The following is a 15,904-nucleotide window of genomic DNA, read 5'->3' on the forward strand; positions in this document are numbered from 1 at the left end:
AGTGAGTCTTTCATTATTGTCCTTTAACAAAACAAAAGTTGTGGAAATGTGTTTAGATTCCTCAAAAGATTAAGACTCAGGAGAGTGGTGACTGAGTGGTCGAATCAGCGTCCTAGGTGATGCGATCAGTCTTACTTTTCGGATACAATTCCCACCACTACACGTTTCCTTTCACTTTCTTATTTCACAAAAAATTCAAAAGAAAAAGAAACACAATTTAATAAGCAATTGAAATAATGCAAAGTCTTTGCTTTTCGTACAAAGCTCATGCATACTCATAAATTAAAATTATAGATACGACAACAAATTAGAATAAAGGGGACAAGGATTCTCTTTTTTGCTTTTTCTTTTTCTTTGCCCCCTCTTTTTCTTTCATGTTTGAACCAGTGTCAGCTAACAAAAGATCATTAATTATCTTGAGCCCAACAAATTAAAGATCCTCATGTATATTTATTAGGAAGTTTTAACAAAATATTTCCGGTACGGTACATTTTTAACGAAAAACCACATTTTTACTTTTAACTGTCACTATTCACTATACTTTTAAAAAGAACTTTTCATTAAAAGGGAAGTTGTTTTGGATTTTTCGTTAGTTTTCCTTATTTATTAGGGATGTGATATCTACACACCCCTTTTTACTTTTCTCATACCTTTTTTGTTTTTGGCTGTCGGATCGAATGAATTGAAGAAGATCAACGAACATGAATTAATAAGGGGTGTGTGAGAAGTAAAAAGGGGTGTGTGGATAGCACGCCCCATTTATTATTGTATTGTATTTGACATCTATAAACATTAAACCTTATTAAGAGTTTAAATTGACGTGCTCTAAATTAGGCTGCCCATTGTGTGACTTAGTCGAACTTCCTCTCCTCTTAGTGTAAAAATATCAATGTACTAAAAAAAAAATTTGACGCTCTCTATACACTTGCAAGAAGAAGAGCTCTTACACGAAGGACCACTCTCATATACAAAGAGTTATTCGTTCAACGTCAATTGTTATTGTACAAAAAAACTCTTTAATTCAAGAGTAATTTATATAGAACGAGTTTACTATCACACGTTTCATTCTAAGAAATACAATACTACGTAAAACTTACTTGTAACAATATTAATAGATTGGAACATCATATAATTATGGAATCGTTGTATATAAGTTGTAGTCCTTCCGTTCTTCGTTATAATGACATGTGGCTTAGATTCGAAAGCAACTCACAATTTCAATAATGTTTTTTTTTCTTTTCCAAAGTTCGCTTTTCCTTTGCTTTCCTTCACCGAGCGGTTTTACCTTTCCTCTGTTTGCATTGAATTATTGAACTTCCTCAAGAAGGTTTCATTTATCTATTTTAGTAAATTAGATATTCTGATATTCTCATTTTCACAAAAAAAAAAAAGTAAAAAATTGCATCTTCATATATAAATAAACTAGCATTTGCCTACACAATTTGTGTGTATGAACACATTTTTTTTAGAAAATGAGAAGGAGAGAGGGAGGGAAGGAGAGAGAGAGAGAGAGAGAACGTGGGGGGGGGGGAGTGAGAGATTTTTGTTTTTTGATTTTTTTTAAATTTTAAATATTAGAGATATTTTAACATCACCTGTAGGTGATGCTTCAATAAAAAACAGTAAAATTTAGACCTGTGAAATTACATTATTGCCCATCATTTTTTTGTGTGATAGAAGATTAAGTTGTCTTTTCACTCTCTTTTGGTTGACAAAATGAGTTTCATTAATTAATAGAGATAGAGAAAAATAAGAGAACTATTATTAATATTAAATAATTAATGTGCGTTTTCTTGACAAACTAATTATTCACATCTTATAGAAGTATTTTTCTTAATCAGGCATTTTAAGAGAAAATATCCATTTTTTTCGAAAAATAGAAATTAATTGTGGGATTGACTTCACATTAGACTTCAACGATTTAAGCTGTCTATTTTGTAAGTCTTGATTCGTAGATCATCCTTGTAAAAATTCAACTCAATTCAATCCGAAACCATTTGCTTATTTAACTATCATCATGAAATTTTAATGTTTCTTAGAGAATAAAATGTTCGTTAAGTTCTTTGAACTCAATTAGTTGTCTTAAATATTTTCAATTGGGCTAATATTTTGTAAAGATGATCTATGAGATGCAACTTGAAAATTAGCTAATTTGGATCATTAAAGCTCAATGTGGTGTGTGTGGCATATTTCCATTTATTTATTTTATAAAAATGGATATTTCTTCCTTTAAAGGCATCTTTTTCTTAATATATACTAGCAAGGGTCACACACACTGTGTGTTGAGAAATGCATATTTTAAATATTTGTATTTTAATATTTTAATGAGAGAAGTTATTTGTTTTTAACAGATTGATAGACATTCCAATAAAATAGGAGTTGGCCGTTAGGAAGGAGAGAGAAAGAGAAAGAAAGTGAATGAGTTGAGAGGGTAGTAATAAGGTGACATAGCTGTGAGCTTTAGAAAAATAGTAGTAAAAATTTGTTTGTACAAAATTACTTTAATGCTCACACCTATTTTCTTTTCTAATATCTTCATTTAGTATTGCATTCAAAAGGTAGAGTAGTAATTATATTTGTTTTTTATTGACAAACAATATTTTATTAATATGTAGTTTTGCTGTTGTTTAAGGTCTAGTTTGTGTCCTTAATTTAAGTACTGTCTTACTAATATAATGTGTGGTTTCAATGTAAATAATTAGTGTAATTTTCCGATAATCCGTCAGTATATAAATGCTGTGAACTTTTTTTTTTTTTTTTTTTTTTTTTTTTTTTTTTTTTTGGAAAACCTCGACGGTACGAGGGTAATTTTATTGATAACAAAAAAACAAGGTACACCTAGTCAGGGGGGGACATAAACCTTACCCCTCCAAAAAACAGAGATAACAAAAAGGAATACACTAGAAAGAAGGGGGGACATAAACCTTACCCTTCTAGAAACAAAAAATGACAATGATACAAAGAAAAGAGGGGGGGACATGAAACCTAACCCCTCTAGAACAAAAAATGCTGTGAACTTTAATCTGTATTAGTTAATGTGATTCTCTTATGCTTGTGGACAGTTGATCGTTGATAGCTTCTTTTGTTAACTTGCCACCCGATCTGTTCAAGGTATTCAAAAATATTCTTTTGTTAACTTGATAGCTTCTTTAGTGTGGACCATGGAAGAAAATATCGATAATATCGGAAATATCGGTAGTCCGAAAACACGGAAATATCGGTAAAATATCGATATCGATAAAAATTACATGGAAACCACGGAAATTGTAAGAAAAACTTGGAAATTTTAATTGAAACTTTGCAATATGTTTATTTAGTCAATTATCTATTAGTTTATCACAAAAAAATTGGAAGGAAATGCATTGCATGATGGATTTAACTGATTTAAATTGATTATATAGCGAGCTGGCAAACATTGTGAGTGTAAAAAATATGTAGTAATTAATGAAAAAAGTTTAAAGACATCACAATCATTATATATAATGAATTAGTACAATATTTTACACTTTATATATTGCATTTTTTTTTCTCTCAGATAACACACACAGACTGACACATAGCCTGGATATTTTGAAAGCAGGTTTGGATTTTTTTTTCTTCTCTCGGATAACACACACACACACCCCACTTCTACACACACACACTTCAAAGTGCACCCCACTTCTACACACACACACGCACAGACACACTGTAACAACCCAACCCCAAATTTTTATATATTTTCGTGGTTCCCCAAATAATTATGAAATTATCGTTTTAGTCCCCTATCTTAACCAAATCTGGACCATTCATCTTGATTTCCAAATTCTCTCAAGCTACCACATGGCAGCACCCTAGCACCCTCACGTATCTCTCTCTCTCCCCACCCCGTGACCTCTTTCTCCTTCTTTCTTCTCTGCACTCACTCTCCCTCTCTCGAAGACCCTCTCTCTTTCACCCTTTGACCCACACCCGAGAGCACCCACGCACACCCTTCGTGGTACTCCGTCGACGGCATCGTCATCACCTTCTACACGCCGTCGTCTCTCTCTCTCTTTCTCTCTCTCCCGTCGCTGCGCAACTCGACGAAACCCCAAGAACCTCCGGCGAGTTCTTCATGGGTTATGGTTAGGTAAGCCTCGAACCTCTCTTTCCGTGTTGGTTTGTTGCTTGGATGTGATTATTGAGGTTATTCTGTCCTTTTTACCAAGGATTTAGCACGGAATCAGCCCGGGAATAGGCGCACCCATCTCCGGCGAGACCGTGGGTGTCGAGAGGTTTTCCGACCACCACGGGTCGTTTCACGGCAAATGGAAGGTATAAACGCACTCCTCTCGTCTCGTGCTTTTGTTTGATACCTAGATCGGTGTCTAGAACCCTTGTTTGTGGTCGGCCGGAGCTGTAGAAGCTCCGGCGTTCTTCTCCGAGTAGCACAGTTAAAAAAATATCGCGATATTTCTAAAATATCGCGATATTTTTGGAAATATCGATAATATCGCGATATTTTTCCGAAAACCATTTGGATACCTATTTAAATATCCATTACCTGAAAAACCGATAATATCGGCGATATTTCGCCGGTATTATCGATATTTTCTTCCATGGTGTGGACAAACTATAGCGTTGCACCCAAATCTTTCTTTCTCTTGGATACGAAAATCTCTACGAAATCTATCCAAATGCGTCCGGATCCTCGTGATGATTTCAGTTTCTTTCTTTGATTCAAGGAATAAGGAAGGTGCAGATGCGGGTTAGGCTAGTTGGACTGGGTAGCTTGCATGCCCCTTCGCACCCGAGTTTAAACTCCATTTTGTAAATTAGAGTATGTTTTGTGGACGTATAAATTAGAGTAGTTCAGAATAAGGTTAGGCGCCCTCTTGTCCTATGACAAAGTTCGAATTTCTCTCCTCAAAAGTGGTCATTGAAATTTTGAAAGAATGTTTTCTGTTTTGTGACAACTATTTTTGATTTGTGTGCCCCTTGGAAACTGAAAAAAGGAGACAAAACGTCCCAGATTCTAATGGGAAGTTGAAAAGACAAAATTAATTAAGCTAATCCATGCATTCAATGAAGTTTATCAATATCATTAACTTCTACTTTCTCTCTCGTTCTCATATATAAACAACTCATTGATCATTCTCAATTTCTCTCAAGTCACAACTTCTGATTGTCTGTGAAGTACTGAAGCTTAACTAAAAGAGGCAATTGATACGTCAATGGCTACTCCGAAAGCGCACGTGGAAGAGATAAGGAAGACAAAGTTCTCCATTGGAAGGGAAGAGGCAAACCCTTTGACCGAGGATCTTCACCAGGCTGTTAAGAATCTCTCTGCTGAACTCTACGCTAAGGATGTTCACTTCCTCATGGAACTCATCCAGGTTTTTTTTTTTTTTTTTTTTTAATATATATAGGTATGTGCGTGCTTGTGTGTTTTAATGCGTGTTTATGTATTTACCTTAGACGGTAGCTATTTGAATATATGAATCAATGGTTCACAATGTACTACTTATTTTGCAGAATGCAGAAGATAATGATTACCCAGAGGGGGTTGATCCATCACTTGAGTTTGTCATAACTTCCCGGGATATAACAGCCGCGGGGGCTCCTGCTACTTTAATTGTTTTCAACAATGAGAAGGGGTTTTCACCAAAGAACATCGAGTCCATTTGCAGTGTTGGGCGTTCCACCAAGAAAGGCAACAGGAAGCGCGGCTACATTGGGGAGAAAGGTATGTGTATATATACACGAGATGCTTCTATATATTCTGCATGCCAGTCCTTTTATGACTACTAAGTATCAATATTTCCATCTTGAAATGTCATTTGTTTCAAAGAATTATGTACTAAGTATCAATATTTCCTTGGCTTTTTATTCAAAATGGTTCCTGAGATTTGCATCATCCATAAGTTTGGTCCTTGACATTTAAAATCAATAGGAGTAGTCCCTGAGATTGTCCACCATCCATGATTTTGGTCATTTCTGCTGAAGCTTTTGACCGGAAGTTTGGGCAATTTTCAAAGCTTCGTAACTCAATTGATTTTCAACCAAATTCGACCCATAATATATCAAAATGAAGATAGGAAAGTGTAGAAAAAGATTATATCCATTAGGAAGCCCAATGATTGCCGGCGATGGTCAGAAAATAGCCTCAAAGTTGACTGGTCCGAGGGAAAACTGGAAAAGTTGCCGAAAACTCGCCGAAAACTGGGTAAACTTTAAACATTCATAACTTCTTCAATACTCAATGAAATCAAGTGATTCAAAAATAAAAATCATACTTCTCAACGAGAAGAATAGAATGATACCTTTTTCAATGGCTAACGCTCCGTGGTTTGGCCGAAAAACGGCTCGAAAGTAGCTGTTGAAAAACGAGTCAGCAACGTTCGAACCGTTTTTCGGCCAAACCATGGAGATTTAGTGTTGAAAAAAGTACCATTCTCTTCTTCTCGTCGAGTAGTATGATTTTTGTTTTTGAATCACTTAATTTCGTTGAGTATTGAAGAAGTTATGAACGTTTAAAGTTTACCCAGTTTTCGGCGAGTTTTCCAGTTTTCCCTCGGACCAGTCAATTTTGAGGCTATTTTCTGACCATCTCCGGCAACCATTGGGCTTCCAAATGATATAATCTTATTCTATACTTTCCTATCTTCATTTTGATATATTACGGGTCGAATTTGGTTAAGAAACGATTGCGTTACGAAACTTTGAAAATTGCTCAAACTTCCAGCCAAAAGTTTCAACGGAACGACCAAAATCATGGATGGTGGACAATCTCAAGACTACTTTTATTGATTTTAAATCTCAGGGACCAAACTTATAGATGATGCAAATCTCATGGACTATTTTGAATAAAAAGCCTATTTCCTTTTATGCCAGTCCTTTTATGACCACTAAGTATCAATATTCTACATGCCAGTCCTTTTATGACTACTAAGTATCAATGTTATTGGAGTCATGTAATAGTAATACTGCTTTGATAATGGTATCATGCCTATCTCATGTTTATTATGCGTTCTGAAGTAAGTTTTTGTTCTCTGTTTGAATGTCTTGTTAGTTTTCCGTTTTGCTAATTCAACTACATTCCTGGTTAATCCACAGGTATTGGGTTCAAAAGCGTGTTTCTCATTACTGCACGACCTTACATTTTCAGTAACGGATATCAAATAAGGTTCAGTGAAGAGCCCTGTGTGCACTGCAATGTTGGCTACATAGTCCCAGAATGGGTTGATGCAAACCCTACTCTTTCAGAAATAAAACAGATATATGGTTCTGGTTCTGGTTCTGCCCTTCCAACCACAACACTGATCTTACCTTTGAAGGCGGACAAGGTTGAAGCCGTTAAGCAACAACTCTCTAGCATGCATCCGGAAATTCTCTTGTTCTTATCAAAGATTAAGCGACTCTCGGTTAGGGAAGACAATGTGAATCCAAGGCACAACACTGTAAGTGCGATAGCAATATCAAGCGAGACTGATTTTGTCACCAGGAAGAACATAGATGCTGAATCCTACACACTCCACCTTTCTGCAAAAGAAAATGGCTACAAATTTGATACAGAATGCGGCTATTCTATGTGGAAGCAGAAGTTTCCTGTCAGCCGGGAGTGCAGAGTGGATAAGAGAAATGATGTAGATGAATGGGTGATCACACTTGCATTTCCAATTGGAGAGCGCCTTTGTAGAGGAACAAACACATCTCCTGGAGTCTATGCATTCCTTCCCACTGAGATGGTGACAAACTTTCCCTTTATAATTCAAGCTGATTTTCTTCTTGCCTCATCAAGGGAAACAATTCTTCTGGACAGCCAATGGAATAAGGGGATTCTCGATTGCGTTCCAACTGTATTTGTGAATGCATTTATCTCACTTGTCAGATCTGAAGAAGATGCTCCAGTTTCTACCTTGACTCGTATGTTCAAGTTTCTGCCCGTTCAGAGCTCTCCTTATGAAGGATTGAATGTTGTCAGGGAGTCTATAAAGGCAAAACTTGTTGAAGAAAGCATTGTACCTAGTGAGCCTCACAAGGAGCAGAAGTTCTTTTATAAACCCCGTGAGGTTGGTAGGTTAATGCCTGCCTTTTGGAATATTTTGAAGAAAGCGAAGAAGCAAGGGGTAAGCTTGGTTAATCTGTCGTCTCATGGAAAATATGTTCTGGCATATGCCTTTGACGATGTGGAGTATAACGAGATACTGAATTTCTTGGGAGTTGAAGCTGTGAACAATGAATGGTATGCAACATGCATCCGGGGTACATCTAATCTTATAACTGGGGTGCCAGAAGATGTCTATTTGGAGCTTCTACTTTTTATTTCTGAATTTTGGGGTTCTAAATTTTCAAGCACCAGCATCAAGAATATACCGCTCATAAAATGTGGGGGTTATCGAAACAAATCTCTGTGCAGCATAAGTGCAATCCAGAAAGGCGAAAGCAAAGTTTGCGTATCAAGTGATTCTTCTCATATTTCATGGCTGATTGACTGGAACATGGAGTTTGCATCTGTTTCCAATGTTCTCTTTATGCCAGGGACCACACAGGAAGCTCTCAGATTGTGTTCTAGGAAGGAGACGTTGAAGAAGTGGCTTTTGGACCAAGTCAAGGTTGGTTCTGTAAGTATATATGACTATGCAGTCAATCTCTTTGATAAGTCACTTTGTGAGCGGAAGGTTGCTATTGCATTCGCCCACTTTTTACACCAGTCTTTGCGCAAGGGATATATCTTATCTTGGGAAGCTGTTAATTTGTGTGCACTAATGCCATTGGTGGATAAGTATGGCAACATCACCAGCACTAGGAAGGGAGTTCTTGTTCCAGCTAAAGGAAGCAAATGGGCAGGACTGACCGACTCTAATCTGTGGAGAAGAGAAGGCTATGTTGAGTTGAACGAAGACTATTTGGATTCCGGTCATTTTGCTGGTAGCTTTACACAACAGAAGGAGCTCCTTGGGTTTCTAAAAGATCATGCTAAAGCCTCAGATATCCCAAATGTTTGTGCTCCCAGCGATGGTATATCATCTTTATCTGCACCACTCAATAAGCAAAATGTATTCTTGCTTTTGGACTGGATTCGCCAGCTCATGCGTGAAGCTAGCATCCCTCAGAAGTTCTTGATGTGTGTGAAAGAAGGTAGCTGGCTGAAAGTTACTTTGAATGGTTCTCCTGGTTTCAGGCCACCATCGCAGTCATTTCTTCTCAAGTCATCATCGGGAAACCTTTTGCAGAATAGCTCTGTTTTTGTTGATATACCGTTGATTGATCAAAGTCATTATGATGGAAAGATTAACGATTACAAGGAGGAGCTGAAAAAAATTGGAGTCAGGTTTGAGTTTGGAGAAGCGTGTGAATATATGGGGAAGCATCTCATGTCTCTTGCTGCTGCTTCCTCTTTAACCCGTGGCAATGTATTTTCTGTACTACGTTTCATCAGATTTTTGAGAGAGAAACTTCTTCCACCAGACGATTTTATCAGCAGTATTAAAGATGGTCAGTGGCTTAAAACTTCCCTTGGCTTCAGGTCTCCGGTTGGATCTGTCCTGTCGGATGATGAGTGGACAGTTGCTTCGCAAATTAGTGACATTCCCTTCATAGATGAGGCATTCTATGGTAAAGAAGAAATCTGTCAGTTCAAAACAGAACTTGAGTTGCTTGGGGTGGCGGTCTCATTCAGCAAATGCTACCAACTGATAATTGACAACCTGAAGTCACATTCTTGCTTGACTTCCTGGACACCTGAGGTTCTTCTATTGATGCTTAAATGCATGTGTCTTTCGAGCTCATCTGAAAAACTTGTCAGTGCTTTGAAAGGATCGAATTGCCTAAAGACAAAAGCTGGTTACAAACGTCCAGAGGAATGCCTCCTGTTTGACAAGGATTGGGGCTGCATTCTTCAGGTCTTCAGTGATCTCCCATTGATTGATCACGATTTCTATGGAGACAGAATATTTTCCTTCAGAAATGAGTTGAAGAAAACTGGGGTGGTGGTTGATTTTGAGGATGCAGCAAAAGTATTTGCCCGTTATTTCAAGCAGCATGCATCTTCGACTTCCATTTCAAAAGAAAACGTTGCATCAATTCTCTTGTGTTACAGAACACTGAATGTAACTCCATTTAAATTTCCTGCAGATCTTAAGAGCTGCATTCGCGAGGTGAAGTGGCTGCGTACTCGCCTTGGTGATTATAGATCTCCCAAACAGTGCATTCTCTCTGGTCCCGAGTGGGATTCCATCTCTTCCATATGTCTTCTCCCATTCATTGATGATTCTGAAAATCATTATGGAAAGAACATTCATGCATTTAAGAACGAACTGAAGAGCTTGGGGGTGGTTGTGGAATTCAAGGACGGAGTCAAGTTTGTGGAATCTTGTCTGTATCTTCCCCAGGATCCGACCTGCATTTCTCGAGAAAATGCATTAGCATTGCTTGAATGTATACAGATCTTATTGCAGGAGAAAGCCTACTCCCTTCCGGAGGCTTTCAGGGGAAAACTTTCTCAAGCATGGTTGAAGACTCATGCTGGTTACCGGTCTCCTAACCAGTGCTTGTTGTTTGATTCGGAAACACATTTAAAGCATAATGATGGGCCTTTCATCGATGAAGAATTTTATGGCTCTAAAATTACAACCTACAGAAAGGAGCTCGCTGCAATTGGAGTGATTGTCGAAGTGAAAAAGGGATGTGCCTTGATTGCTAGGCACCTTGATCTACAGGATGAGTTTTCGACATTTGTTCGAGTATATAGTTACTTGAGTGAGTCTAAGTGGGTTCCACTGACGGATGGAGAGGCTCCCCAAAGGATCTGGGTTCCGAAAGAAAATAAAAATGGTGAGTGGGTTAGTGCAGATGAATGTGTTATGCATGACAAGGATGGTTTGTTTGGTTCGCAGTTAACTGTTTTGGAGAAACACTATGATCAAAAGTTGTTTGGTTTCTTCTCTTCTGCTTTTGGAATAAGATCCCATCCTTCTGTTGATGATTACTTGAATCTCTGGAAAGTTTGGGAAAGTTCTGAAAGCGAATTGTTGCATGATCAATGCTGCATGTTCTGGCTTTATGTTTCGAAGCACTGGAATTTAGAAACGGAGAAAAGTCTTGCTGATGCCGTGGTGAAGGTACCGGTTTATTCTCGCTCAGGTAAAATCTTGTTGTGCAACAAGGAGTACGTTTTCATTGCTGATGACCTTCAGCTGCAGTGTCTTTTTGAACAGTCATCACAGTCAATATTTGTTTGGTACCCTCAGCCAGGCTTGGCCTCCTTGCCTCGAACTAAGCTGCTTGAAATGTACAACAAAATTGGTGTTCGCACTATTTCAGAATCTGTGCAGAAGGAAGAAGTATCTCTTGCAAATGATGCTGAATTACAAATAATCCCAAGGGAAAGATTGTTCGGAAAAGAACTGCTGAGGCTGATTCTTGGATTTCTTGCTGGTCCTCCCATTGAAATGGAAGTGGAGAAGAGGCGGAAAGCTGTCCGAGGTCTTGTAGACGTTGCTGTATTGGAGACACCAGAACCAATCGCTGTACGCTATGATCTGCCACTATCTTCTGGTGAAGTTTTGAATGTGAGAGGCACACGAAAGATACGGTGGGACAGGAAGAATTCCAAATGCTTCATCCAGATGGACAAATCTGGCCGGCAGAAGAAGACCGTTGAGTTTGCTACATATTTCGCCGAAGCAATATCTGAGTGTGTTCTGTGGGAGTTCACTGAACTTATACCTGCACTTTCGGAGCTGATCAGGTTGGCATTCGTGCTAGAATTCAATGAGGAAGATGTTGATTTCTTGATGAAGTCGAAGAATTTGCAGATCTTCGTTGAGGATGTCGAGTTTCTGAATTCTGCCTGCCCTTCTAACTAGTTTCTTTCAACAATAATTAATAGTCTCTCTAAGCGGATGAATTGAACTCTATTGTATGCTGTTTTGGTTGTGTGCTTTTTTATCGTTGGATTCTCATGTTATTCTGAACAACTGGATTTGCTTCTTTTATCATATGAATTTATGAACCATATTTTCTCATCTGTTTTTTTTATTTTTTATTTTATTTTATTTTTATAATTTTTTTGTAACCTTCGACGGTTAACTGATTGGTCAGCAGCTGGTTTTCCACTTAGTCCTTTGGAAACTGATGAAAAGGGAGGAAAATAAGTTAAACAGATTCTCAAGGAAGAAGAAAGACTAAATTAATTAAGTTAATCCATGCATAAATTGAAATTAATCAAATATAATCAACTCATGTAACCAGCCAGCCCTTTGCTTGAGTTACTTCACCAAGTTGTTTAAGAATCTGTCTGCTGAACTCTGTGCTATAAGAAGGTTCACTTCCTCGTGGAACTGAGGCGGAGTCGAACTCGAGTGAATATTCATAATCAACTGAGTTACAATACCCTTAAGGTAGATTGCGGTCTTATTCTCAAACCGCTATGGTATATGCTACCCTACGCTGTTTATTATCAACTTAATGTTATAGAAACGCCAAATAAATTACTAGTTAAAAAAAAATGGTTCTACTTGAGAATCTCTGCAATTACCATTTGTGCACTAAAAGAAGAACTTAGATCACATACAAATTGAACCCACTTTTATTTTCTTCAACCCCACATTGCTGTGCACTAAAAAATGAATGGGTCTACTTAAGAATCTATGTAATTACCAAATTGTTGTGCTTTTTTTTAAAATACTGTTTATGATGTACTCTAAGAATAATTATCTATAAAATAAAGCAGATGATCGTTTAGTTAATTGTATTTTAAAAGTGTTGTGAGTAAGAAAAGCAATGATGCGGTTGCGATTATGGTTGTGGTGGTGGCAAACGACGTTGATAGTGAAAGGTTAGTGTTTGTAGTAGTAGGTTGTAACAGTCACTTTATTTTCTAAGGAATAAAATGTGTGTGGAAGGCAAATAATGTCATTTTTTAAATATTAATGAAGGTACTACAACAATTGAAATATGTATTAGAGCAACTCCACCCTTGGAGCCCTCCCTCCAGGCAATTCACTATTCAATCCACCCTGTGACCAGTAACTGCCTTAATGAACAGTACCTGTCTTTTGCATCTCCACCCTTGCACTTGAATAGCCCTGGCAATAGGCAATAAAATATTATTAATTTTTTTTTTTACAAAATAATACTAAATAAATTTATTTGTAATTTCGGATAAGATATTTTAAATCGTTCTCGTTGCGCCACGTGTCATTTACCCAAAACGACTATTATTGGTCATAGATTTCGATAAGATTTTTATCCAGTATCATCGTGCCACGTGTCATTATCTTTTCAGAATATTTGAGGATAGATTTCGATCAGATTTTAAATCGTTCTCGTTGCGGCACGTGTCATTATCCGAAAAGATAATTATTGGTGATGGATTTCGATAAGATTTTTATCCAATGCCGTCGTGCCACGTGTCGTTATCTTTTCATAATCTTTTAGGATAGATTTCGATGAGATTTTTAACGAATAACGGCATACCACGTGGCACTATCTACAACCTAATCATTTCAGAATCCTCCATATAATCCATCATCCATCATGTTAAATCTCACACCAATTTTCTCAATATCTCTATCATTATTCATAGTTTCTGCTTCCTTCTTCACCAAATCAAAATCTGTATCATTATTCATAGTTTCTACTTATAATGTCTTCTTCTTCAAGCATGATGTGGGAAATCGATCAAGAAGAGGAAGAATTGTTTAACCAATCTGAAGGAATGTTCAATCTCCATATAGCCCAAAATGAGAAGGAAGAGGATGAAGAGCGGAGAAGGAGAGATGATGAAGCAAGAATGGCCAGAGACTCACATTCCCGTCGAGTCATCCAAGCTGTGGGTCAGATATGCAAGCCCACCCGTTCCAGAAACCTTGATAGAAGCAGGCAACTACGAGGTGATGAGCTGTTGGACGATTATTTTGTCCATAATAGTGTATTTCCTGATACGTACTTCAGACGTCGTTTTAGAATGGAATGACATTTGTTCAACAAAATCATGATTGTTGTTTGCAACCATGATTCTTACTTTCAGCAAAAGAAAGATGCTTGTGGTGCTATGGGTCTCATTCCTGAGCAAAAAATTACTGCTGCGCTGCAGATGCTTGCGTATGGAGCATCTGCAGACCAAGTGGATGAGATAGCGAGGATGGAGAAATCAACCATTCTTGAGTCCCTGATGAGGTTTTGTGGAGCAATCGAATCTATCTACACCGCAGAGTACCTCCGGAAACCTACTCACATGGACTTGGAAAGGCTTCTGAAGAAGGCCGAGATGCGAGGTTTTCCTGGGATGATTGGGAGCATTGATTATATGCATTGGACGTGGAAAAATTGTCCAAGTGCATGGCAAGGCGCTTATGGAGACAGAAAATGAGCAAAAAGTATCATTTTGAAGGCGGTGGCATCCTTTGATACATGGATTTGGCACGCCTTCTTCGGGGTTCTGGGAGCTCAAAATGACCTCAACGTCTTTGCCCAATCCCCAGTGTTCAATGATGTCCTGCAAGGAAAGGCACCAAAACTCACGTATGAGGTCAACGGACGTATGTACGACGGGCCATACTACTTAGCTGATGGCATTTACGTAAGGTGGTCAACATTTGTCAAAACAGTGCCACGTCCGCGAAGTGCAAAGGAAAAACACTTTGTAAGGTGTCAAAAGGGGTGCAGGAAAGATGTGGAGCGTTGTTTCGGTATTCTTCAAGCTCGTTGGGCGATCGTCAGGGGTGCTGCCAGATTGTTTAATGTAAAGTCGTTTCGATCCATCATGATGACGTGCATCATTATTCACAACATGATTGTGGAAGATGAGTACGATTATGAAGCCATTAATGAATATGAGCCAGACACGATGAACAATTCAAGAACACGTATATATTGTGCTCATGACGCCACCGATGAGCCCGTGCAACATGAGCCATTAGAAAGGGACAGACGTTACAATGAAAGGGTCATTCAATGATATACTGCATTTCAAAGGCCAGACACGCACAATACCAGGCAAAATGACTTGATAGAGCACCAGTGGGCATTGAAACAAGCTGAAGATAATTAAGTTCATTTAGTGAGGTTTTTTTTATTTGGTATGTTTATGTAATTTTATTTGGTGTGTTTTATTTTAGTTGATTTAGTGAGGTTTTTATTATTTGGTGTGTTTATGTAATTTTATTTGGTGTGTTTTATTTTAGTGAGGTTTTTATTATTTGGTGTGTTTATGTAATTTTATTTGGTACGTTTTATTTGGTGTTCATTTCGTGAGTTTTTTATTTGGTGTGTTTATGTCATTTGAATAAAGATTCTCTTATAGTATAAATATATTACCATATTAAATAAATTTACTCTCACTTTAAATAAAGTACTAAATTCAATAAATTGGAAACAACATAAAATACTTAATTAAATAAATAATAAATTACAACCCAAGGTGATTGGAAAACTATGGGCTACGATTACAAAAAGTACTCTATTCATCATCACTTAACCAATTTGTGCTGCTAGGACCATCTCCTCTTGCTCTCGCTTCTCTTGCACGCCTCCTATGCACCACATCCTCTTTCTCCGACTTCCAAAAATATTTAGAATTTGGAGACTTCCCTTCTAAAGGCGTGTTCATAATCTCACGATCTCGTTGAGCCATTCTTTCTTCTCTAACCAGTTCCCTTTCTTGCCTAAGTAGCTCTCTTTCTCTCTGATTAGCTTGAAATTCTCTCACAACAGCTGCAACTTTTGCCTCCTCTCTAGCCTTATCAGCCTCAAATTTCGCCATTTCCGCCACCAAAGTCAATTCACTATGGCGAGTAAGTTCTTCCATGTACTTTGCATAATCATGCTTGGAAGCACTTCCTTTTCTCTTTGAAGACTTCTTACCTTGAGGCCTAATTGGATAACAGGTCGAACCCGATGCTTGTTTAGGGATGGGCGTTTTGGGCACTTCTTCTAC

The 15,904-nt window shown here is 37.8% G+C and overlaps 2 protein-coding genes across 4 annotated transcripts; both read left to right on the top strand.

Annotated features, from left to right (window-relative positions):
• The first annotated feature begins 3,669 nt into the window (after positions 1-3,669).
• Positions 3,670-11,990, top strand: LOC103428268 (uncharacterized). Of its 3 annotated transcripts, none has more exons than XM_070823633.1 (5): positions 3,670-4,111; positions 4,198-4,296; positions 5,159-5,357; positions 5,497-5,707; positions 7,078-11,990. In XM_070823633.1, exons 3-5 carry the CDS (start codon positions 5,196-5,198, stop codon positions 11,829-11,831), a joined length of 5,127 nt encoding a protein of 1,708 aa, XP_070679734.1. In that variant the 5' UTR covers positions 3,670-4,111; positions 4,198-4,296; positions 5,159-5,195; the 3' UTR covers positions 11,832-11,990. The 3 variants fall into 3 exon arrangements, with proteins under 3 accessions (XP_070679734.1, XP_028959635.2, XP_070679733.1); XM_029103802.2 differs by having other exon boundaries at positions 3,743-4,111; positions 4,191-4,296; XM_070823632.1 differs by lacking the exons at positions 3,670-4,111; positions 4,198-4,296 and having other exon boundaries at positions 4,851-5,357.
• A 1,734-nt stretch (positions 11,991-13,724) lies between these two features.
• On the top strand, positions 13,725-14,926 carry LOC139196900 (uncharacterized). Its single transcript, XM_070823253.1, has 3 exons — positions 13,725-13,859; positions 13,997-14,243; positions 14,451-14,926. The coding sequence occupies exons 1-3, from the start codon at positions 13,725-13,727 to the stop codon at positions 14,924-14,926; spliced, it is 858 nt and encodes a 285-aa protein (XP_070679354.1).
• Positions 14,927-15,904: the final 978 nt, after the last annotated feature.

The sequence above is a fragment of the Malus domestica genome, chromosome 06 (assembly GCF_042453785.1).
Source record: "Malus domestica chromosome 06, GDT2T_hap1".
Classification (NCBI taxonomy): domain Eukaryota; kingdom Viridiplantae; phylum Streptophyta; class Magnoliopsida; order Rosales; family Rosaceae; genus Malus; species Malus domestica.

Excerpts from the sequence above, each read along its gene's own strand:
- LOC103428268 (XM_070823633.1), top strand. The coding sequence starts at position 5,196 with ATGGCTACTCCGAAAGCGCACGTGGAAGAGATAAGGAAGACAAAGTTC. Across the intron at positions 5,358-5,496 it reads TCCTCATGGAACTCATCCAG|AATGCAGAAGATAATGATTA; the intron begins GTTTTTTTTTTT and ends CTTATTTTGCAG. Across the intron at positions 5,708-7,077 it reads CGGCTACATTGGGGAGAAAG|GTATTGGGTTCAAAAGCGTG; the intron begins GTATGTGTATAT and ends GTTAATCCACAG.
- LOC139196900 (XM_070823253.1), top strand. The coding sequence starts at position 13,725 with ATGAAGAGCGGAGAAGGAGAGATGATGAAGCAAGAATGGCCAGAGACT. Across the intron at positions 13,860-13,996 it reads TAGAAGCAGGCAACTACGAG|CAAAAGAAAGATGCTTGTGG; the intron begins GTGATGAGCTGT and ends TCTTACTTTCAG. Across the intron at positions 14,244-14,450 it reads GAAGAAGGCCGAGATGCGAG|TGTTCAATGATGTCCTGCAA; the intron begins GTTTTCCTGGGA and ends CCCAATCCCCAG.